Source organism: Oncorhynchus masou, chromosome 28 (assembly GCF_036934945.1).
Source record: "Oncorhynchus masou masou isolate Uvic2021 chromosome 28, UVic_Omas_1.1, whole genome shotgun sequence".
NCBI classification, from domain to species: domain Eukaryota; kingdom Metazoa; phylum Chordata; class Actinopteri; order Salmoniformes; family Salmonidae; genus Oncorhynchus; species Oncorhynchus masou.
The window spans coordinates 17213465-17238306 of NC_088239.1; the positions used below are offsets into that span (position 1 = coordinate 17213465).

The following is a 24842-nucleotide window of genomic DNA, read 5'->3' on the forward strand; positions in this document are numbered from 1 at the left end:
AAAGTGTGTGTGTGGCAGGCTTACAATGATGGCAAAAAACAACTTTTGAGAGTGCGCTGACCCTGGTGCTAGAGGGGGTACGCAGCTGGAGGTTGAAAGTTTTTCAGGTGTACGGGACGATAAAAAGTTTGGGAACTAGTGGTCCAGTTGATTATGTAGAATGTCGTTGTAGTCTTGTTGACTATGTGGAATAGTATTGTAGTCTTGTTGACTATGTGGAATAGTATTGTAGTCTTGCTGACAATGTGGAAAAGTGTTGTGGTCAAGCTGACTCTGGAATAATGCTGTAGTCTAGTTGTTGACTGTTGAATAGTCGTGTTGTCTTTGCATTAGTGTGTAAACATGTTGTTGTGTTGACTATGGAACAGTGCTGTAGTCTTTGACTTAGTTGTGTTCTTGTTGACTGGAAAATAGTTGTGGTCTTTTTGACTGTTGACTATGTGCTGTAGTAATGTTGACTGTGTAATAGGGTCATAGTCAGGTAGACAATGTGGAATAAACTGGCCTGATCACATTTTCTGGACAATAACTAATTGGGTTTGGGGTTTTGTGAAGTGTTTTTGGAGGATGCAGTTCAATTCTGCCGATACTCAAACGGAAGGTCCACACAGCATTGTCTGAATCCCTTCCATCCACTCCATCTCTCTGAGCCAGTGAGCGAGTGGTGGGAGAGAAATGCATCAATTACTCGCTTCCTGTATTCACAGAACCAGCTGGTGACCTATCATGGGCTGGCCCCACCAGCTAAACGCCAATCTGATTTCCCTCGAAGGCGTTATTACCGGGCCTAATGAAAATGGACCCTGTTCCCAACCCGCTTGTCACCCAGATGAATTGCGGCGTGGATTTGTTGTGATTTCTCCCTTTCTCCTCCTCCCCTCTCCCTGTAGCCACCCCATCACCCTTCTCCAATGCCTTTTTGGTGTGTGTGTAAGAGGAGGATATGAGGGATTGTGTTAGTGTGTGCAAGCGGGGTGCACATGCATGTATGCAAACGCATCAGTGTGTGTGCGCGCATACAGTGGGGCAAAAAAAGTATTTAGTCAGCCACCAATTGTTCAAGTTCTCCCACTTAAAAAGATGAGAGGCCTGTAATTGTCATCATAGGTGCACTTCAACTATGACAGACAAAATGAGAATTTTTTTCTCCAGAAAATCACATTGTATCATTTTTAATGAATTTATTTGAAAATTATGGTGGAAACTAAGTATTTTGGCGAATATAAGAGTAAAATGATTCAATGTGCGCACTCGCTACATGTAGTTCTTCCTTTGATCTCAAAACAAGCACATCTGTTCATGCTGTTAACACAGTCCAGTTCAATTGAGTGTCACAAATCCATATTTGCATATAGGTCTATTTGCATATAGGCCTACTGCAGTTCTTATTGGTTATTGCACACCGGTCTGTGTCGTGTCTGCCTCACCTATTTCTCTGTCTTGTTCGTTCCCTCCCTCCCGTTCCCTCTCCCCTGCCCTCTATTTCTGTGCTGCTCATAGGAGAAGAGGTGGAAGGTCTCTCCTTGGGCACATATAGGCTGAATGCCTGGGACTGGGTGATGACGGGGATGTGTTCTAGAGAGGCGGAGACAAGAGATGGGGGGGGGTCTCTGAGTCAGATGAGTTTTGTCTAAGCCCCCTTTTCACACTTCATATCCTATTGGCTCTATTATTTCTCTACCGGTCCTATCTCACTTTCTCTCCCTCCCTCTCTCCGGTCTTCTCTCTTGCTTTCTACATCTACCCTGTCTCTCGATCTAGTCAGTGCAGCTGAGTCTATGGTGTTGTATGTGTTTCGGTGTGATTGGAACTTCAGCACCTTTTTAAATTTATTTTTCTCTCTACCACTCCAGACAATGGGAGCTCTTGCCTCAATGTCAAGGGTGTGATTCAAGCAAGGGCCTTTTTATTGCAGGCTGTGTCCCAAATAGCACCCTATTCCCTATGTAGTGCATTACTTTTGACCAGGGTCCATGGGGACTATTATTATTATTTAGGAAAAAGGGTGCCATTTGGGACACCACCTGCTTTTCACATAGCCAAGTACTGACCGCTCCCTTTGTATTACATTAACTACATCATTCTAGTGGTAGTCTTATCTAGAGGTCGACCGATTATGATTTTTCAACACCAATACCGATTATTGGAGGACCAAAAAAGCCGATACTGATGGATCGGACGATTTTTATTTTATTTTATTTGTAATAATGACAATTACAACAATACTGAATGAACACTTATTTTAACTTCATATAATACATCAATAAAATCAATTTAGCCACAAATAAATAATGAAACATGTTCAATTTGGTTTAAATAATGCAAAAACAAAGTGTTGGAGAAGAAAGTAAAAGTGCAATATTTGCCATGTAAGAAAGCTAACGTTTAAGTTCCTTGCTCAGAACATGAGAACATATGAAAGATGAAACATGAGTCTTCAATATTCCTAGATATTCCTAGATAAGAAGTTTTAGGAATTATAGGACTATTTCTCTCTATACCATTTGTATTTCATTAGCCTTTGACGATTGGATGTTCTTATAGGCACTATAGTATTGCCAGTGTAACAGTATAGCTTCTGTCCCTCTCCTCGCTCCTCCTTGGGCTCGAATCAGGAACACAATGACAACAGCCACCCTCAAAGCAGCGTGACCCATGCAGAGCAAGGGAAACAACCACTCCAAGGCTCAGAGCGAGTGACGTTTGAAATGCTATTAGCGCACGCTAACTGGCCAGCCATTTCACTTCGGTTACACCAGCCTCATCTCTGGAGTTGATATGCTTGAAGTCATAAACAGCGCAATGCTTGACACACAATGAAGAGCTGCTGGTAAAACGCACAAAAGTGCTGTTTGAATGAATGTTTATGCGCCTGCTTCTGCCTACCACCGCTCAGTCAGATACTTAGATACTTGTATGCTCAGTCAGATTATACGCAACGCATGACACGCTAGATAATATCTAGTAATATCATCAACCATGTGTAGTTAACTAGTGATTATGATTGATTGTTTTTTATAAGATAAGTTTAATGCTAGCTAGCAACTTACCTTGGCTTACTGTATTCGCGTAACAAGCAGTTTCCTTGTGGAGTGCAACAAGAGGCAGGTCATTATTGCGTTGGACTAGTTAACTGTAAGGTTGCAAGACTGGTTCACCCAAACTGACAAGGTGAAAATCTGTCGTTCTGCCCCTGAACGAGGCTGTTAACCCACCGTTCCAAGGCCATCATTGAAAATAAGAATGTGTTTTTAACGGACTTGCCTAGTTAAATAAAGGTATAAAAAAACAACGGCAAAATCACCGTCCAAAAAGATTTCCGATTGTTATGAAAACAACTTGAAATCGGCCCTAATTAATCGGCCATTCTGACCTCTAGGCTCATCTGCAGCTACCAGAAATACAATGCAGCACTATTGACTTGTATGAGAGGTCGAGTATTTAAAGTTACATTCCTACAAACTCTTACCAAAGGTGAAATTTGATTGTAAATAAAGAACACAACGTGTCACTGTCAACCGTATGATCGAAGCAGCAATGAGACACGACTAGTATAGATAGATGGTCGATAGATACTTTAGTGTATATAGTAGTATGTGGACACCCCTTCAAATTGGTGGATTTTTTTTTATTTCAGCCACACCCTTTGCTGACAGGTGTAAAAAAAATAATTTAAAAAAATCACCTTTATTATTATTTAAAAACAATTTTACCCCCTTTTCTCCCCAATTTCGTGGTATCCAATTGTTAGTAGTTACTATCTTGTCTCATCGCTACAACTCCCGTACGGGCTCGGGAGAGACTAAGGTCGAAAGCCATGCGTCCTCCGAAACACAACCCAACCAAGCCGCACTGCTTCTTTAACACAGCGCACATCCAACCCGGAAGCCAGCCGCAACAATGTGTCGGAGGAAACACTTGTGCACCTGGCGACCTGGTTACTGCGCCCGGCCCGCCACAGGAGTCGCTGGTGCGCGAAGAGAGAAGGATATCCCTACCGGCCAAACCCTCCCCAACCCAGATGACGCTAGGCCAATTGTGCGTCGCCCCACTGACCTCCCGGCCGCGGCCGGCCGCGACAGAGCCCGGGCGCGAATCCAGAGTCTCTGGTGACACAGCTAGCACTGCAATGCAGTGCCCTAGACCACTGCGTCACCTTTATTTAACCAGGTAGGCTAGTTGAGAACAAGTTTTCATTTGCAACTGCGACCTGGCCAAGATAAAGCAACGCAATTCGACACATACAACAACAGAGTTACACACGGAATAAACAAAACATAGTCAATAATACAGTAGAACAAAGGAAAACAATAAGTCTATATACAGTGAGTGCAAATGAGGTAAGATAAGGGAGTTAAGGCAATAAATAGGCCGTGGTGGCGAAGTAATTACAATATAGCAATTAAACACTGGAATGGTACATGTGCAGAAGATGAATGTGCAAGTAGAGATACTGATGCAAAGGAGCAAGATAAGTAAATAAATACAGTATCGAGATGAGTTAGGTAGATAGATGGGCTATGCACAGGTGCAGTGATCTGTGAGCTGCTCTGACAGCTTGTGCTTAAAGCTAGTGAGAGAGAGATGAGTCTCCAGCCTCAGAGATTTTTGCAGTTCTTTCCAGTCATTGGCAGCAGAGAACTAGAAGGAAAGATGACCAAAGGAGGAATTGGCTTTGGGGTGACCAGTGAGATATACCTGCTGTAGCGCTGGTTAAAAGTGGATGCTGCTATGGTGACCAGTGAGCTGAGATAAGGCGCTGCTTTACCTAGCAGAGACTTGTTGATAACCTGTAGCCAGTGGGTTTGGCAACGAGTATAAAGCGAGGGCCAACCAACTAGAGCGTACAGGTCGCAATGGTGGGTAGTGTATGGGGCTTTGGTGACAAAATGGATGGCACTGTGATAGACTGCATCCAGTTTGTTGAGTAGAGTGTTGGAGGCTATTTTATAGATGACATCTCCGAAGTCTAGGATCGGTAGGATGGTCAGTTTTACGAGGGTATGTTTGGCAGCATGAGTGAAGTATGCTTTGTTGCGATATAGGAAGCCAATTCTAGATTTAATTTTGGATTGGAGATGCTTTAATGTGAGTCTGGAAGGAGAGTTTACGGTCTAACCTAGGTATTTGTAGTTGTCCACGTATTCTAAGTCAGAGCCATCCAGAGTAGAGGTCAACCGATTAATCGGAATGGCCAATTAATTCTGTCCGATTTCAAGTTTCATAACAATCGGAAATCGGTAAATCGGACCTCTAGTCCAGAGTGGTGATGCTGGACCGGCAGCAGGTGCGTGCAGTGATCGGTTGAATAGCATGCATTTAGTTTTACTTGCGTTTAAGAGCAGTTGGAGGCCACGGAAGGAGAGTTGTAGTATGGCTCGTCGAAGCTTGTCTGGAGGTTCGTTAACACAGTGTATAAAGAAGGGCCGGAAGTATACAGAATGGTGTCGTCTGTGTAGAGGTGTACCAGAGAGTCACCAGCAGCAAGAGCAACATCATTGATGTATACAGAGAAGAGCGTCGGCCCGAGGATTGAACCCTTTGGCAACCCCATAGAGACTGCCAGAGGTCCAGACAACAGGCCCCCCGATTTGACACACTGAACTCTATCAGAGAAGTAGTTGGTAAACCAGGCGAGGCAATCATTTGAGAAACCAAGGCTGTCGAGTCTGCCAATAAGAATGTGGTGATTGACAGAGTCGAAACCCTTGGCCAGGTCGATGAATACAGCTGCACAGTATTGTCTCTTATTGATGGCGGTGATGATGTCGTTTTGGACCTTGAGCGTGGCTGAGGTACACCCATTACCATCTCTGAAACCAGATTGCATAGCGGAGAAGGTACGGTGGGATTTGAAATGGCCGGTAATCTGTTTGTTAACTTGGCTTTCGAAGACCTAAGAAAGACAGGGTAGGATAGATATAGGTCTGTAGCAGTTTGGGTCTATAGTGTCACCCACTTTGAAGAGGGAATGACCGCGGCAACTTTCCAATCTTTGGGAGTCTCAGACGATACGATAGAGAGGTTGAACAGGCTAGTAATAGGGGTTGTAACAATTTCGGCAGTTAAGTTTAGAAAGAGAGGGTTCAGATTGTCGAGCCCGGCTGATTTGTTGGGGTCCAGATTTTATATAAGTATAAAATCGAGTACACAGCCATGCAATCTCCATAGACAAACATTGGCAGTAGAATGGCATCACTGAAGAGCTGAGTGACTTTCAACGTGGCACCGTCATAGGATGCCACCTTTCCAACAAGACAATTTGTCAAATGTCTGCCCAGCTAATGCTAATGCTCTTATTGTGAAGTGGAAGCTTGTAGGAGCAACAACGGCTCTGCCGTGAAGTTGTAGGCCACAAGCTCACAGAATGGGAGTGCTGAAGCCTGTAGCGCGTAAAAATCCTCTGTCCTCGTTTGCAACACTCACTACTGAGTTCCAAACTGCCTCTGGAAGCAACGTCAGCACAAGACCTGTAGCGTTCGTTGGGAGCTTCATGAAATGGGTTGCCATGACCGAGCAGCCGCACACAAGCCTAAGTTCACCATGCGCAATTGGACTCTGGAGCAGTGGAAACATGTTCTCTGGAGTGATGAATCATGCTTCACCATATGTCAGTCTGATGGACTGATGAATTTGGGTTTGGCGAATGCCATGACAATGCTACCTGCCTGAATGCATAGTGCCAACTGGAAAGTTTGGTGGAGGAGTATTGGCCTGGGGCTGTTTTTCACGGTTAGGGCGAGGCCCCTTAGTTCCAGTGTAGGGAAATCTTAATGCTACAGCGTACGTTCTGTGCTTCCAACTTTGTGGCAACAGTTTGGGGAATGCCCTTTCCTGTTTCAGCATGACAATGCCCTCGTGCACAAAGCGAGGTCCATACAGATACAGTTTGTCGAGATCGGTGTGGAAGAACCTGACTGGCCTGCACAGAGCTCTGACCTCAACCCTATAGAACACATGGAATGCTGACCGAATCGCCCAACATCATTGCCCGACCTCATCTTGTGGCTGAATGGAATCAAGTCTCCTCAGCAATGTTCCAACATCTAGTGGAAAGCCTTCCAAGAGGAGTGGAGGCTGTTTTAGCAGCAAAGAGGGGACCAACCCCATATTAATGCCCATTTATTTTTTTTAGAAGATGTTTGACGTGCAGGTGTCCACATACTTTTGGTCATTAAGTGTACATTTGTATTCTATAATTAAGCGGCAGGGTAGCCTAGTGGTTAGAGCGTTGGACTGGTAACCGAAAGGTTCTGCCCTGAACAGGCAGTTAACCCACTGTTCCTAGGCCGTCATTGAAAATAAGAATTTGTTCTTAACTGACTTGCCTAGTAAAATAAAGGTAAAATGAAAAAAAAACAAGACCTGAGGGAGTGTAATATATAGCCAATATACCATGGCTAAGGGCTGTTCTTATGCATGATGCAATGCGGAGTGCCTGGTGACAGCCATTAGCCGTGGTATATTGGCCATATACCACAAACCTCCATAGTGTGTTATTGCTATTGTAAAAGACCACTCTAAAATGTGCAGTTTTGTCACACAACACAATTCCACAGATGTCTCAAGTTTTGAGGGTGTGGGCAATTGACATGCTAACTGAAGGAATGTCCAGCCAGAGTTGTCTCTACCACAAGCCGCCTCCAACGTCATTTTAGAGAATTTGGCAGTACGTCCAACCTGCCTCACAACAACAGACCACATATAACCATGCCAGCCCAGGACCTCCACTTCAGGCGTCTTTATCTGCGGGGTCGTCTGAGAACAGCCACCCAAACAGCAAATTAAACTGAGGAGTATTTCTGTCTGTCATAAAGCCCTTTTGTGTGAGAAAACAAATTCTGATTGGCTGGGCCTGGCTCCCCAGTGGGTGGGCCTGGCTCCCAATTGGGAGGGCCTATGCCCTCCCAAACTCACCCATGGCTGCGCCCCTGCAAAGTCATGTGATATCCATAGATCCTAATGAATTTATTTAAATTGACTGATTTCCTTATTTGAACTGTAACTCAGTAAAATGTTTCATATTGTTGCATTTTATATTTTTGTTCAGTATAAAATAATATATGCCATTTAGCAGATGCTTTTAAACAAGGCAACTTACAATCATACATGTATAGTTTTCCATATGGGCAGTCCCACATTGAACCAACATTCTTCACTTTTTCTCTGAAAACACAGCCTGACAGCATAATCAGATAAATGAGAATGGAAGTGTGAAGGGAATCCAGTCTTGTGCCGGTCTGTGTGAAGGGAATCCAGTCTTGTGCCGGTCTGTGTGAAGGGAATCCAGTCTTGTGCCGGTCTGTGTGAAGGGAATCCAGTCTTGTGCCGGTCTGTGTGAAGGGAATCCAGTCTTGTGCCGGTCTGTGTGAAGGGAATCCAGTCTTGTGCCGGTCTGTGTGAAGGGAATCCAGTCTTGTGCCGGTCTGTGTGAAGGGAATCCAGTCTTGTGCCGGTCTGTGCTCTCTGATGGTGCTGAGATTTACGGCTCTCTTGGGGGGGGGGACATCTCAGGAGACAGTGGCGGTTCTACCACAAGTTAAAAATAACTCCCCATGCTCAGCCAATGGGATGCTCTGTCCTCGTTGCCCTCTTCTTCCGTCTGTGTTAGCCGAGCGTAGATGGTGGTAGCAGCAAAGAGACGGAGATGGAGAGATGCTGGTGTATTTACCACTAGTGGATTAAAAAAAGACACTTTCTCCATCTCTCCCCCCTGTCTGTCCTCTTGCTTTCTCCCTCGCTTTTTCCATCTCACCCCCCTTTCGCTCTCTCTCTCTCTCTCTCTCACTCTCTCACTCTCTCACTCTCTCACTCTCTCACTCTCTCACTCTCTCACTCTCACACACACACACAGATACACACACACCTGAAGTTCCCTGTCGTGCATTTTACCAGTAAACCTATGAACTCATGAGTTTTCCTTTTTTACAAGGAGCATGTGTGCGCCTAAGTTTAAAAATGTTGGCTCACACAAAGAAATTTAGGGGCACAATGAAAAATATTTGAGATGGTAAAGATAGAATCCTTAATTTTCCTGGTAGATACGTGTGCTCGTAAATAAACATTTGAGGTGTCACAGCAAAATTTTCAGGCATGTTTATGCAATGTCTCATTTTTTTGTCACTGAGCAAAATATCAGGTCTGCTGAGCGCAAACTTGAACATTCAACTTGAAAATTCTGTGCAACTTCCGTTTACTGTGAGCACTGAGGCTGTACCCACTAAGTTAGTTTTAACAGCGGTCAAGTCGGCTACTTGTGGCTATTTGATCATAATGTAGGCCTACCAGAGTGGTCTACCATCAAAAACTATGGAGAAAATGCATCCTATAACATTTTAACATGGGAGTAGTCCAACATTCCATGAGGCGTTTGGGAAAAAAGCATGCAGGGCTTGACATTAGGGCTGTGGCGGTCATGACATTTTGTCAGCCGGTGATTCAAGCAAATATCTGCTGGTCTCATGGTAATTGACCGTTAATGAACATAAACACATCTCCTGGCTTCCACGCATAGCCTAAAAGCCACTGTTACTATCCCCCACAGTACAAAAGTTGACCTATTCTGTGTGAGAAATAAATATTCCAGTGTGGGACAGTTGTGGGATGCGATAGATCTCAATGTAATATAACCACTAGCATCAAAAATCCTGTTTTAAGCTGACCCACTGGGAATGTGATGAAAGAAATAAAAGCTGAAATATATCATTCTCTCTACTATTATTCTGACATTTCATATTCTTAAAATAAAGTGGTGATCCTTACTGACCTAAGACAGGGAATTTTACTAGGATTAAATGTCAGAAATTGTGAACAACTGAGTTTAAATGTATTTGGCTAAGGTTTATGTACACTTCCGACTTCAACTGTACATCCATTTTTGGACTTACATATATCTATCCATTGATTCTTGAAGCATTTAACGTCTAAATGCCTCGTGAGCTTAGTTCAACTGTCACATTCCATGAGGACACAAAATATAAGCTTGTTTTTCTCCAATGTTTTTTAAAAACATTGTAAATGTAAACAAACATTGTATAGCCTCATAACATGGTTAAATCAATACTTTTATGTAATGGATTGTCAGTCCTTGCAGCCATAGCTCTGTCTATTAATCTGAGCGTGGTTACATTTCTCCATGCCCATCCCTCAGCGTTTTACCAAAACAGAGGCGGGGTGCCTGTTTTGTTGTTGTTTCATCTGTAGATTTGCGTTTTAAACAGCTTAATATTTTCAAGATATCAATGTGTCACCAACAAAAAGGTTAACAATAGGCCTATAGTGAATGCAGCATATGTTATTAATTTTCACATGTAAATAGCACTTTTCAGTTTTGCTGAAAGCGTGCCATTCCATGAGCGCAGCATTTATTTCGTTCTCAAAACAAGCACATTTACTCGCACCACTAATGCTGTAAACACAGTCCAGTTCAAAGTCAATGACACAGATCCATATATGGAAATGGTCTATTTGCATATAGGCCCACTGTAGCTCTTGTTGGTTATGGTGCACCAGTCTTTGTACGGGCCTGAGTCGTGCCTGTCAATTCAATGGAACTTAGATGCGATCTGCCTACAACTAAATCTCTTGCATAGTTAGTTTGGCATACTACGTCTTGTGTGGTTTGTTTTGTTTCGGTATGTTCCATTGAACATGGCTAATGCGTTGGTTCGATCACAAATCCCACAGTTAAGGGACTCGTTGATAGTGTTAACTAAGGGAGAAAACTCTAGAAAGTTGAGTGAAGTTCAGTCTCTTGCTTCTCTGCACGTGTTGATATTTCCTCTGCGCAGCACTCCCAGGGAGCTGCGTGCTCGCATGCAGCTTAGAGGGAATGTTGCTGTAGAACCGCGCCTATCTAAACCTCCCATTGAGGTGTTGTAGTGCTAGAGTACCAGGTGGGTCCTCTGAGGCCTCAGGTACAGATTTAACTTTGAATTCCATGACTCTCCTCCTGTGTTCTGTCCCCCCCATCCATTTCACTGTAAACCCTATTTAGTTTTCTTTCAAAGAAATCTTGAGCTCTGTTTTGACATGGGAGTTTATCTGCACCGTACTGTTGTGGGGGTGCCATGCAAAGCCGCACTGCAAAGCCTAAGACTTTCATTGCAGGCCAAACACAGTGGGATTGTTCAAACTCCTCTCATCCCTCTCTCTCACCCGATTCGCTGGGATTTTTATTTTCTGCCTGAAAACATCGCCTTGGTGTTCTAACAAGAGTGGGTCCTTGTAAACGGGGGTTGTCATGGTGACTCCTCCCTCTTTGGGTTTTACTGCATGTGCTTCTGCTCCTCCAATGCGAGGAGGAGAGCCGAGGAAGAAAGGGGTGAGAGGGGGTGAAGATGGAAGGAGAAGAGACAGAAATGGAGAGCTGAGAGTGAAAGGTCGTTGCAGGGGAAATTAACTCGATTGTTTCGGAAAATGGAAAGAAACTGATGGGCACTTTACCCCAGTAGTCTTTTTTGCATTGATGTAGACTTAGATAGTAGATGCAGTGAGTCTTAGTCTTGAAATTAAGCTTATCATGTTAATGTCTCATTTCACACATCCCTTCCTTATTAAACAATTACCAAGTCTTCCTATAGTGGATGGAGTTCATGTAAACACTAGAATGTAGTCCTGTATCACTGCTATAATCATGATGCAATGTGGAGAAGTATTGCATGACTGTCATCGGGGAGGACTTGGATCAAACTGAAAATTGTCAATTAAATTAGGCACTGTTTATAGAGGGAACACTAAGTATTGAGTTATTGAACCAGCTGGGGTTTGGGCTTTGGGATGGGGAGGGTGGGGAGTTGCAGTACCTTGGAGGAAGATGTTCCCTAATTAACTTGAGATTAGAGCCTAATTGGAAGGGCTGTGAATTGTTGAGTGGGGACTCAATTTCCCATTGTCTATTCTCATCTATTCCTTTGTCTCATGGCCAGATTTTCAATAGGACCAAATTTTACTCTCACAACAGATTTTACAGTTATTTTCAGTGAGATTTGGATGGAAGCCTAGTTTTGTGAGAGAAGCAGAGCTCTCAATCAAATTGTGACTCAATCAAGTTGTTATTTCCTGTCTTCCAGATGTCTTTATGGCTGTGGTGGAGGAGGAGGTTTCCCTGGAGGAGGAGGCGCGTCCAAGCCCTCTGCTGGAGGAGGAGGAGGCGCGTCCAAGCCCTCTGCTGGAGGAGGAGGAGGCGCGTCCAAGCCCTCTGCTGGAGGAGGAGGAGGCGCGTCCAAGCCCTCTGCTGGAGGAGGAGGAGGCGCGTCCAAGCCCTCTGCTGGAGGAGGAGGAGGCGCGTCCAAGCCCTCTGCTGGAGGAGGAGGAGGAGGCGCGTCCAAGCCCTCTGCTGGAGGAGGAGGAGGAGGCGCGTCCAAGCCCTCTGCTGGAGGAGGAGGAGGAGGCGCGTCCAAGCCCTCTGCTGGAGGAGGAGGAGGAGGCGCGTCCAAGCCCTCTGCTGGAGGAGGAGGAGGAGGCGCGTCCAAGCCCTCTGCTGGAGGAGGAGGAGGAGGCGCGTCCAAGCCCTCTGCTGGAGGAGGAGGAGGAGGAGGCGCGTCCAAGCCCTCTGCTGGAGGAGGAGGAGGAGGCGCGTCCAAGCCCTCTGCTGGAGGAGGAGGAGGCGCGTCCAAGCCCTCTGCTGGAGGAGGAGGAGGCGCGTCCAAGCCCTCTGCTGGAGGAGGAGGAGGCGCGTCCAGGCCCTCTGCTGGAGGAGGAGGAGGCGCGTCCAAGCCCTCTGCTGGAGGAGGAGGAGGAGGAGGCGCGTCCAAGCCCTCTGCTGGAGGAGGAGGAGGCGCGTCCAAGCCCTCTGCTGGAGGAGGAGGAGGCGCGTCCAAGCCCTCTGCTGGAGGAGGAGGAGGCGCGTCCAAGCCCTCTGCTGGAGGAGGAGGAGGCGCGTCCAAGCCCTCTGCTGGAGGAGGAGGAGGCGCGTCCAGGCCCTCTGCTGGAGGAGGAGGCGCGTCCAAGCCCTCTCCTGGAGGAGGAGGAGGGGCGCCCAAGCCCTCTGCTGGAGGAGGAGGAGGCGCGTCCAGGCCCTCGGCTGGAGGAGGAGGAGGGGGGCGTCCAGGCCCTCGGCTGGAGGAGGAGGAGGAGGCGCGTCCAGGCCCTCTGCTGGAGGAGGAGGAGGAGGCGCGTCCAGGCCCTCGGCTGGAGGAGGAGGAGGAGGCGCGTCCAGGCCCTCTGCTGGAGGAGGAGGAGCGTCCAGGCCCTCGGCTGGAGGAGGAGGAGGCGCGTCCAGGCCCTCTGCTGGAGGAGGAGGCGCGTCCAGGCCCTCTGCTGGAGGAGGAGGCGCGTCCAGGCCCTCGGCTGGAGGAGGAGGCGCGTCCAGGCCCTCGGCTGGAGGAGGAGGAGGCGCGTCCAGGCCCTCGGCTGGAGGAGGAGGAGGCGCGTCCAGGCCCTCGGCTGGAGGAGGAGGAGGCGCGTCCAGGCCCTCGGCTGGAGGAGGAGGAGGCGCGTCCAGGCCCTCGGCTGGAGGAGGAGGAGGCGCGTCCAGACCCTCTAAAGGAGCCTAAAGTGTCTCCATCAGGTACAGTATAGAAAACATTCGACACTGAGTGTACAAAATATTAGGAACACCTTCGTGTGCTCTACAAGGTGTCGAAAGTGTTCCATAGGGATGCTGGCCCGTGTTCACCCCAATGCGTCACACAGTCAAATTGGCTAGATGTCCTTTGGGTGGTGGACCATTCTTGATACACATGGGAAACTGCTTAGTGTGAAAAACTCTGCAGATTTGCAGTTCTTGACACACTCAAACCGGTGCGCCTGGCACCTACACCATACCATACCCCATTCAAAGGCACCTAAATCTTTTGTCTTGCCCATTCACCCTCTGAATGGCACATATACACAATCCATGTCTAAATTGCCTCAAGGCTTAAAAATAATTATTTAACCTGTCTCATCCCCTTCATCTACACTGATTGAAGTTGTTTTAACAAGTGACATCAATAACATTTCATAGCTTTCACCAGGATTCACCTAGTCAGTTTGTCATGGAAAGAGCAGGTGTTCCTGATGTTTCGGTGCACTTGTGTATGCTTTAAAATCACAATGTCTAAGTATAACTACCCTCAACCACTAACTCTCCACTTGCTTTAGGTGTGACTTTGGAAAAAGTTCAGCACAACATCCATTCAATAAAGAATGATAAAAAATAAACAAGGTTATGCTCTTATTTGATTGGCTTTCTCTGTTCCAGGTGTTGAACTGGCGCAGGAGATTCAGGTGACCGTTACCCTGACGGAGGGCCGGGAGTCTCCACAGAGGTCTGGAACTCTAGCGGACGTGTCACTGCTCGCCTCCCAGAGTCCCGCCTCACCCGTGGACGATTTCCAACAGGAACTGGAAATATCAGACTCTTTACAAACAGATAAAGGTGTGGCGCCCGAGGAGGCTTTGCCCTGCGATGTAGAGGGGGAGGAGACCAAATCCGAGGACTCAAAAACTACTTTAGCTACGCCCACCAAAGAAATATCTCATGAGCTTTTGGAGGAGACTACTGAAGAGGCTCCTGTGGAGGAGGAGGAGCCTATGGAAGTAGCACCTGTAGAAACAAAGCTTTTGGAATTGGCTGCAATGGAGACTACTGTTGAGCAGAATGTTATGGAACCCATGCAGGAGGTGCAGGATGCAGTTGCAGAAAAGGAGGTTGAGGAGAAGTTGCAGGGGTTGGAGGATGAGGAGTTGCCTCCAATTGTTTTGGACGAGGGGGAAGTGTTGCTTCCAAATGTATTGCCCATTGCAGAAGACACAATCAGAGAAAATGAGCTTAGTCCCATGGCTGAACTTCCTGAAATGGAGAGCCCCGTAGACATGGATACTACAGAAGAAATGTATATCATGCCCGCCAGCAACCGCAGCCTCTCGGACTTCAGCTCACCGAGTAGAGAGGACAAAGCCCCAAAGGCTTCCCCTGAAATGTCCCCTGAGCTCTCGCTCATGCCAGTCCAGCCCCTCTTCCCTACAGAGTCCTTCCCCAGGGAGGCCAGCCCTCCTTGGGTTCAGGTCCAAATCCAGGCCCAGGCTGCTCCACCACAGACACAACCTCATTCTGGATATAGTGCTTGTGTGCCTCCCACCACCACAACCTTTTTCACCCTAACTCCCAAGATTGGCATGGGGAAGCCTGCCATCTCCAAGAGGAAGTTCTCCCCTGGGAGACCAAGGGTGAAGCAGGTAAGGCTTTTCATCTATTTGTTTCTCTCGTTTTTTTCCAGGAAGGTTTCTTTCCTAAAACTGGATTGGAAGCTCCACTAGTCTGTAGTTCTTCTAGCAGGTATGTAGCTATTCTAGCAGGTATGTAGCTATTCTAGCTGGTCTGTAGGTGTTCTAGTAAGTCTGTAGCCATTATAACAAACCTTTAGTTCTTCTAGCAGGTCTGTAGTTCTTCGAGCAGGTCTGTAGTTCTTCTAGCAGGTCTGTAGTTCTTCTAGCAGGTCTGTAGTTCTTCTAGCAGGTCTGTAGGTATTCTAGCAGGTATGTACAATTTGAAGTCGGAAGTTTACATACACTTAGGTTGGAGTCATTAAAACTTGTTTTTCAACCACTCCACAAATGTCTTGTTAACAAACTATAGTTTTGGCAAGTCGGTTAGGATATCTACTTTGTGATTACACAAGTAATTTTTCCAACAATTGTTTACAGACAGATTATTTCACGTATAATTCACTGTGTCACAGTTTCAGTGGGTCAGAAGTTTACATACACTAAGTTGACTGTGCCTTTAAACAGCTTGGAAAATTCCAGAAAATGATGTCATGGCTTTAGAAGTTTCTGATAGGCTAATTGACATCATTTGAGTCAATTGGAAGTGTACCTGTGGATGTATTTCAAGGCCTCCCTTCAAACTCAGTGCCTCTTTGCTTGACATCATGGGAAAATCAAAATAAATGAGCCAAGACCTCAGAAAACAAATTATAGACCTCCACAAGTCTGGTTCATCCTTGAGAGCAATTTCCAAACTCCTGAAGGTACAACGTTCATCTGTACAAACAATAGTATGCAAGTATAAACACCATGGGACCACGCAGCTGTCATACAGCTCAGAAGGAGTTGCGTTCTGTCTCCTAGAGATGAATGTACTTTTGTGCGAACGGTGCAAATCAATCCCAGAACAACAGCAAAGAACCTTGTGAAGATGCTGGAAGAAGCAGGTACAAAGTATCTATAACCACAGTAAAACGAGTCCAATATCGACATAACCTGAAAGGCCGCTCAGTGCTCCAAAACTGCCATAAAAAAGCCAGACTACGGTTTGCAACAAAGATCGTACTTTTTTCAATTTGTATTTTTTAAATATTTTATTTTACCCCCTTTTCTCCCCAATTTCGTAGTATCCAATTGTTAGTAATTACTATCTTGTCTCATCTCTACAACTCCCGTACGGGCTCGGGAAAGACGAAGGTCGAAAGCCATGAGTCCTCCGAAACACAACCCAACCAACCCAACTGCTTCTTAACACAGCGCACATCCAACCCGGAAGCCAGCCACACCAATGTGTCGGAGAAAACACTGTGCAACTGGCGACCTTGGTTAGCGTGCACTGCGCCCTGCCCGCCACAGGAGTCACTGGTGCGCGATGAGACAAGGATATCCTTACCGGCCAAACCCTCCCTAACCCGGACAACGCCCCACAGACCTCCTGGTCGCGGCCGGCTGCGACAGAGCCTGGGCGCGAACCCAGAGTCTCTGGTGGCACAGCTAGTGCTGCGATGCAGTGCCCTAGTCCACTGCGCCACCCGGGAGGCCAAAGATCGTACTTTTTGGCGAAATGTCCTCTGGTCTGATGAAACAAAGATGGAACTGTTTGGCCATAATGACCATTGTTATGTTTGTAGGAAAAAGGTGGAGGCTCGCAAGCCGACAAACACTATCCCAACCGTGATGCATGGGGTTTGCAGCATCATGTTGTGGTGGTGCTTTGCTGTAGGAGGGACTGGTGCACTTCACAAAATAGATGGCATCAGGAGGAGGGAAGGACAACAAAGTCAAGGTATTGGATTGGCCATCACAAAGCCCTGACCTCAATGCTATAGAAAATTTGTGGGCAGAACTGAAAAAGTGTGTGCGAGCAAGGAGGCCTACAAACCTGACTCAGTTACATCAGCTCTGTCAGGAAGAATGGGCCAAAATTCACCCAACTTATTGTGGGAAGCTTGTGAAAGGCTACCTGAAATGTTTGACCCAAGTAAAACAATTTGAAGGCAATGCTACCAAATACTAATTGAGTGTATGTGAACTTCTGACCAACTGGGAATGTGATGAAAAAAAAATCATTCGCTCTACTATTATTCGTACATTTCACATTCTTTAAGTGAAGTGGTGATCCTAACCGACCTAAGACAGGGCATTTTTACAAGGATTAAATGTCAGGAATTGTGGAAAAACTGAGTTTAAATGTATTTGGCTAAGGTGTATGTAAACTTCTGACCTCAACTGTAGTTCTAGTTAGTCTGTAGCCATTATAACAAACCGTTTAGTTCTTCTAGCAGGTATTTCGTTCTTCAAGCAGGTTTGTAGCTATTCTAGCAGGTCTGTAGTTCTTCTAGAAGGTCTGTAGCTATTCTAGCGGGTCTGTAGCTTTTCTAGCGGGTCTGTAGTTCTTCTAGCGGGTCTGTAGTTCTTCTAGCGGGTCTGTAGTCCTTCTGGCGGGTCTGTAGTCCTTCTGGCGGGTCTGTAGTTATTCTAGCGGGTCTGTAGTTCTCGTAGGTCTGTAGCCATTATAACAAACCTTTAGTTCTTCTAGCAAGTCTGTAGCTATTCCAGCGGGTCTGTAGTTCTTCGGGACTTTCTGTAGCTGTTCAACTAGGTCTGTAGCTCTATCCAAAGACTGCTCTTCTGTGGTGGGAGTTGTGGTCCTCTGGCTGATCCACAGCTCGTATCCTCTCTCTCTGTAATTATATTCCCTCCTTTCCCATTCCCTCTTGTTGCTCAGTTTAGTGCCAGTGTGGAGTGTGTTTTAATTAATGTTGAGAAGCTCTGGCTGCTTTCTCTCTCCCTCTCTTACTTTCTTTCTTGCTCTTTTGCTCACTATCTCGCTCTTCCTTGCTCTCTTTTGCCATCTCTTTTTTCCCTCCCCCTCTCTCCTTCTCTTGCTCTCTTTGTCTTTTTCTCTCTTCCTCATTCTTTCTCTCTCTCTCGTTCACATAGCTGAGTATAAGAGTATACGAGCCTTTGGGGAGGGAGTAGCGAGGGCTGAGGTCTGTGCCAAGAGTTTGATGCTGGGTAGAGGAGGGGGGACACTATATAAAGGAGTCTTTTGGAGGTGTTTTAATTCGTATAAGAACTCACTGAGGCATGAAGCACGACACAAACCCATTTCCACCAAGCTGAGGGAAGAGGGAGGACACCTCTTTTTAAGGCCAGCCAAAGCTGTCAGAAGGGGAAATTCAACTTGGCTTCTTGGTATATCTAAGCCCAATAGTCAGCTTTTGACTCAGAACTGGAAATCTTTGAATGATGTTTACCTTTTCATTTATTTATTTTTAAGTATAGAAGTCAATGTTTGTTTTTTAAGTGGATTTGTTTTGGATATGATATAAAAAAAATGTTTAGGATGCATCTGTAAGTACTCGCATATAAAAGATGTCACCTTGTTTCGACTTTAGGCGAACATGTGCAATACTTATTTTAATAGTAGATTTCCCTCTTATCTCAGGAGGATTACTGTTTCCAGTACAGGGTCATTTGCAGGGTTTGCTTTCATCGCCAGGATCAGCTGGGATTTCCTATGTGTAGTGTGTGCTTGCTTGCTTGCCTGTCTGTGTGAGTTCTACTGAGCTTTTGAGTGTGAGCGTGCATTCGGTTTTCCGTTTGGAAAATGTGGAGTTGGACATTTGACCGGCAGCAATTTATTTGAGATATTTACCGGACCATAAGCATTTGTAACCTGACTAGGGCGTCCACCCACAGAGTTCAGAATGACAGAAAGCACAATTTAGATTATGGAAATTAATTTTAACAGAACAAGGAACTCGAGGATGCAACGGCATGTGTTCTTACCGAATTCCTTTACTTTTCCTCAGCTCATGTCAATCTACTATTCCCCCATAGTATTTTTTTTATTATTAACTTATTCTATTGGTCAGCTTGTCGTTCTGTGTGCGAAATAAATAGCCTAATCCAAATTGATTCTGGGACAGTTATGGGACGAAAGATCCCAAATTCGTACCACCAGTTGGCCTGACGAGGCTACCAGTTGGCCTGACGAGGCTGCCAAGAGGGTTTGGGTCCAGGCCCTGTCGCAGCCGGCCGTGACCGGGAGGCCCATGGGGTGGCGCACAATTGGCCCAGCGTCGTCCGGGTTAGGGAGGGTTTGGCTGGCAGGGATATCCTTTTCTCATTATGCACTAGCGAGTCCTGTGGCGGGCCGGGCGCAGTGCATGCTGACATGGTCGCCAGGTGTACGGTGTTTCCTCCGACACATTGGAGCAGCTGGCTCCTGGGTTGGAGGGACCATTGTTTCAAGAACAGTGCGGCTTGGTTGGGTTGTGTTTCGGAGGACGCATGGCTCTCGACCTTTGCCTCTCCCGAGTCCGTACGGGAGTTGCAGACAAGCCAGTAACTACTACCAATTGGATACCACAAAATTGGGGAGAAAAATAGGGGGTGAATTTTTGTGTGTGTAATTGGCAAGAAAACAACCATTGTAAAAATGGATGAAAATATCCAGTTGAAAGACAGGAGATCTAAAGGTGCAACAACTATACTGAACAAAAATCTAAACGCAACATGCAACAACTATACTAAACAGAAATCTAAACGCAACATGCAACAACTATACTGAACAAAAATCTAAACGCAACAACTATACTGAACAAAAATCTAAACGCAACATGCAACCATTTTAGAGATTTGACGGAATTACAGTTCATATAAGGAAATCAGTCAATTTAAATGAATTTAAAGGGCTCAAATCGATGGATTTCACATGACTGGGAATACAGATATTAACATCTGTTAACATCTGTTGGTATCAAATACCTTTAAAAAATGGTAGGGGTGAGGATCAGAAATATCATACACATGCATACATACATACACATACACACACACACACACACACACACACACACACACACACACACACACACACACACACACACACACACAAGTGGATAAGGAACATTACTTTACCACATTGTCCTAGGCTATATAGACATGAACAATAGGAGAAATATTACATTTCAGCCTGATTTTCAGATTATTATTAACATACAAATTAACCTTAATGAACATTATTCACATAGGATGTATGATAGAATATTTCATTATATCACATTCAAAAATTATTGGAGAAAAGGTAATGTATGAATGTATTATCACTTCATTAATCTACTTAATTGTATAGTCTAACAAATTCAAGAATGATTTACAATAAATAATTGTAATCAATTTAAACAAATATGATTAGGCCTCTCATAGACTAGGCCTCTCATAGAATAGAAAGAGGGTCAATCAAGTTAGGTCTGCCAAATGAATGATGCATGATGATTACATTCAGATATTACACTTTTCTAATTTTGACAAAGTGGTTTCCTAGCTAAAGTTACATGTATGATATTATTTGTATCCCAGAGCCTTTTGCTTTGCAAGTTAGAGCCTAATGTTGGTTAGCTACCACTACCTGCAGATTCATGCAAGGCCTAGTAACGTCATGAGTTGGCACTATGTTCATTGTTGTTTAACTAGCTAAAGTTAGCTGGCTGGCTCTCGAGCTAACGTTACGTGACCTGTATGCTATTACAAGTTGTTTACCTAGCGAGGTTCATTGTTTACCTAGCTAGCTACATGTCTTAAGCTAAAGTGTACTGTTAGCTAGCAAGCTAACTTTAGCTGGCTTGCTCCCTAGCTAACGTTACGTGCATATTGTTATTATTCTTTTCCCAGAGCCGTTTGCTTGGCTAGTTAGAGCCTGATGTTAGCTAGCTAACATTGAACCTGGTTGGTTAACTCCCAGCAGATTCATGCAAGGTAGTAACAACATAATTTGGCACTATGTTCATTGTTGTTCAACTAACTGGCTGGCTCGCTAGCAAACGTTACTTGACGTCTATGACCTTACACATTGTTTACCTAGCCAGCTTGCAACATATCTTTAAAAATACTCCACAATGCAAGTAAACATTTCGGGTGCATTCGTAAATTCAGTCTCAGTATGCCAGAGCGCAGAATAACTGATGAATTTATGAACGCACAACATCCATTGAATATGGCTGGTGCCAGTAAATGTCGGCAAGCGTAATGAAATTGTTGCCAGCAGAGCTGGTTAGGCTGTTTTCATGTTTTCCAGAGGTAAACAAATCATCAGCCAGAGTGTCAGGTGTGCACTCTGAATGCTCCGAATGGGTTTAGACAAATAATAGCTTTTCACTAGGTACCAAAACAATCAAAAGCCATTTACTCAAAAGTGAGTTTACAAGGTATTAACTTTCAAGACAGAATTACTTTCCTATTGTTCCTCAAAAATACAGTGTATGATATACCATTTTGTAGCTCTGAGTTTCTACTTTTATCCTATGCAAAAAAATAAATATATTATATATTTTATATATATATGTGTGTGTGTGTGTGTGTGTGTGTGTGTGTGTGTGTGTGTGTGTGTGTGTGTGTGTGTGTGTGTGTGTGTGTGTGTGTGTGTGTGTGTATAAAATAAAATAAAATAAAATAAAAAACATTCAAGATTTTGCTACAAAATACCTATTTTGAGCCGGTCGGTCACAGATGGGAGCGTCGCTGCACAGACATTTTTAGGGCTCTCGAGAGATGTTCAATCGGTTTCAAGTCTGGCCTCTGGCTGGGGCATTCAAGAACATGAAATGGCTGTGGGTGGTTGTGGCAGTATCATGCTGTGGGGTTGATTTTCAGTGGCGGGGATTGAGAGACTAGTCAGGTTCAAGGGAAAGCTGAACGGAGTAAAGTACAGCGAGATCCTTGATGAAAACTTGCTCCAGAACACTCAGGACCTTAGACTGGGGAAAACATTCACCTTCCAACAAGACAACGACCCTAAGCACAAAGCCAAGACAATGCAGGAGTGGCTTCGTCTCTGTACTGTGCAGACAATCTCTCCAAATTCCAGCTCTTTCACTCTGACTTTGGCCTGTTTTTGGATTCAGCCTAACCTTTTGAGGTCCGTTTATACTTTGCAACTGAGCATACTGTATTCACAAGCATGTGCTTGGAGATGGCATGATCATGTTCTTTTCAGTATCTATGAATGCGTTCAACTAATACATCCCCATTCACTTGCACCCTCATTCTCACACACTATGTACAGAATCTATTGAAATGTCTCCCACTCTCTCTCTCTCAAAGTCTTTCTTTTGCACACTGACACCTTTAACCCTTTGATGCGTACAATCACATATTTGTGATCATTGTTGAGTGGTCCCTGCAGCGTATTGTTGCAAAAAATGTGATTGGAACAGTAACAACAGAACGTAGGCCTCAACAAACACGTCTAGACAGCATTGTGTCTTGAAAACATCTAAACAATGTTTTCTGATGGGAAATGAAGGTCTTCACAACTTTATTCCTCAATTGTACCTTTTATTGTAAAAGATAAATGTGAACCTTGTCATCAAATTCTCACACAGAACACATCCAAACTCATTCCATAAACCAGTCTAAATAACAAAACATATGTTACCAACCTAACAGCTCGACTTGTTTACAATGTACCACATCTCTGGTGTGCACAAGGGAGACGTGTCATATTGTTTAGAAAAGACATAAGCTAACAGCAGATAAATTCTTTATGATGGCAGGCATGTTTGTTTGACATGTAAAAACTGCCTAATCCAAGAATGCCATCCAGTATAAGATGCAAATAAACAAAGTCAAAACGCAACCAGGAATCGACCCAGAAGCAGCCCTCTTCCGGGGGGGCTGGAACTGATTGACTGTGCCCGGAATTGGGTGTAGGACTCTGCCCGGAGTCAAAATGAATGACTGCCCAGAATCGGCCCAAGTACATCGGGCCTTTTTCTTCTACCGGAATTCAGCGGACTTTGCCGGCATCTTACCAGAACCCCCCCAGAAGCGACCCCAAAATGATTTTAGTAATTTTAAATATTACTATTATACATTTTATGCATACAAATTATACCCATCCACAAAAAAATATATATTTTGTGTCGAAGGAAACACCATACACCTGTTGACCGTGTCAGTGTGTGTGCTTCTAGCCTGCCACAGGAGTCACTACAGCGCGATGGGACAAGGACATCCCGGCCGGGACAAACCCTCCCCTAATTCGGACGACGCTGGGCCAATTGTGTGTTGCCTCATGGGTCTCCCGGTCGTGGCTGGCACGGTTCTCGAACCAGCATCTGTAGCAATGTGTCTTAGATAGAGGTCGACCGATTTATGATTTTTTTTTAATGCTGATACCGATTATTGGACGACCAAAAAAAAGCCGATACCGATTAAGCAGCCATACATAGATTATTTTTTATATATATATAGATATATATATATATAGAAATAGATATATATATATAGATATAGATATATATATATATATATAGATATATATAGATATATATATATAGATATATATAGATATATATAGATATATATAGATATATATAGATATATATATATAGATTTTTTATAGATATATAGATTTTATATATATATATATATATATATATATACATATGTATACATAGATTTTTTATATATATATATAGATTTTTTATATATATATTTAAAAAAATCGATCAAAAAAAATAAATGTATATTATTTTTTTTTTACATATATTTTTTTGATTTGTAATAATGACAATTACAACAATACTGAATTAACTTAATATGATGCATCAATAAAATAAATTTAGCCTCAAATGATGAAACATTTTCAATTTGGTTTAAATAATGCAAAAACAAAGTGTAGGAGAAGAAAGTAAAAGTGCATTATGTGCCATGTAAGAATGCTAACGTTTAAGTTCCTTGCTCAGAACAGGAGAACATATGAAAGCTGGTCGTTCCAATTAACATGAGTCTTCAATATTCCCCGGTAAGTTTTTTTTTTTGTTGACAAAACGCACGAAAGTGCTGTTTGATTGAATGCTTACGAGTCTGCTGGTGCCTACCATCGCTCAGTCAGACTGCTCTATCAAATCATAGACTTAATTCTAACATAATAACACACAGAAATACGAGCATTAGTTCATTAATATGGTCGAATCTGGAAACTATCATTTCAAAAACAAAACGTTTATTCTTTCAGTGAAATACGGAACCGTTACGTATTTTATCTAACGGGTGGCATCCCTACGTCTAAATATTGCTGTTACATTGCACAACCTTCAATGTTACGTCATAATTAGTTCGCAATGAGCCAGGCGACCCAAACTGTTTCATATACCCTGACTCTGCGTGCAATGAACGCAAGAGAAGTGACATAATTTCACCTGGTTAATATTGCTTGCTAACCTTTCTTTTAGCTAAATATGCAGGTTTAAAAATATACACTTCTGTGTATTGTTTTTAAGAAAGTCATTGATGTTCATGGTTAAGTACACGTTGGAGCAACGACAGTCCTTTTACGCGAATGCTCACCGCATCGATTATATGCAACGCAGGTCACGCTAGATAAACTAGTAATATCATCAACGATGTGTAGTTATAACTAGTGATTATGATTGATTGTTTTTTTTATAAGATAAGTTTAATGCTAGCTTGCAACTTACCTTCTTACTGCATTTGCGTAACAGGCAGGTGCCTCGTGAGGCAGGTGGTTAGAGTGTTGGATTGTCAACTGTATGGTTGCAAGATTGGATCCCCTGAGCTGACAGGGTGAAAATCTGTCGTTCTGCCCCTGAACCAAGGCAGTTATTCTGCCACCGTTC

General features: G+C 44.3%; 2 protein-coding genes across 9 annotated transcripts in view; both read left to right on the top strand.

The window, feature by feature from the left end:
- LOC135516953 (histone-lysine N-methyltransferase 2C-like) overlaps window positions 1–13486 on the top strand; it is a 119579-nt gene extending 106093 nt beyond the window's left edge. Inside the window, exon 12 of the mRNA XM_064941012.1 lies at window positions 12072–13486. Coding sequence (XP_064797084.1) covers window positions 12072–13486 — 1415 coding nt within the window. The remainder of the gene's footprint in view (window positions 1–12071) is intronic.
- Window positions 12895–24842, top strand: part of LOC135517279 (histone-lysine N-methyltransferase 2C-like) — a 118895-nt gene continuing 106947 nt past the window's right edge. For 5 of the 8 annotated variants that reach the window (XM_064941427.1, XM_064941428.1, XM_064941432.1 and 2 more), the window contains exons 1-2: window positions 12897–13510; window positions 14186–15162. In XM_064941427.1, coding sequence (XP_064797499.1) covers window positions 14518–15162 — 645 coding nt within the window. In that variant the 5' untranslated portion in view covers window positions 12897–13510; window positions 14186–14517. Of the gene's footprint in view, window positions 13511–14185; window positions 15163–24842 lie in introns of all 8 variants that reach the window. The other 3 variants (XM_064941430.1, XM_064941436.1, XM_064941433.1) reach the window with 2 other exon arrangements.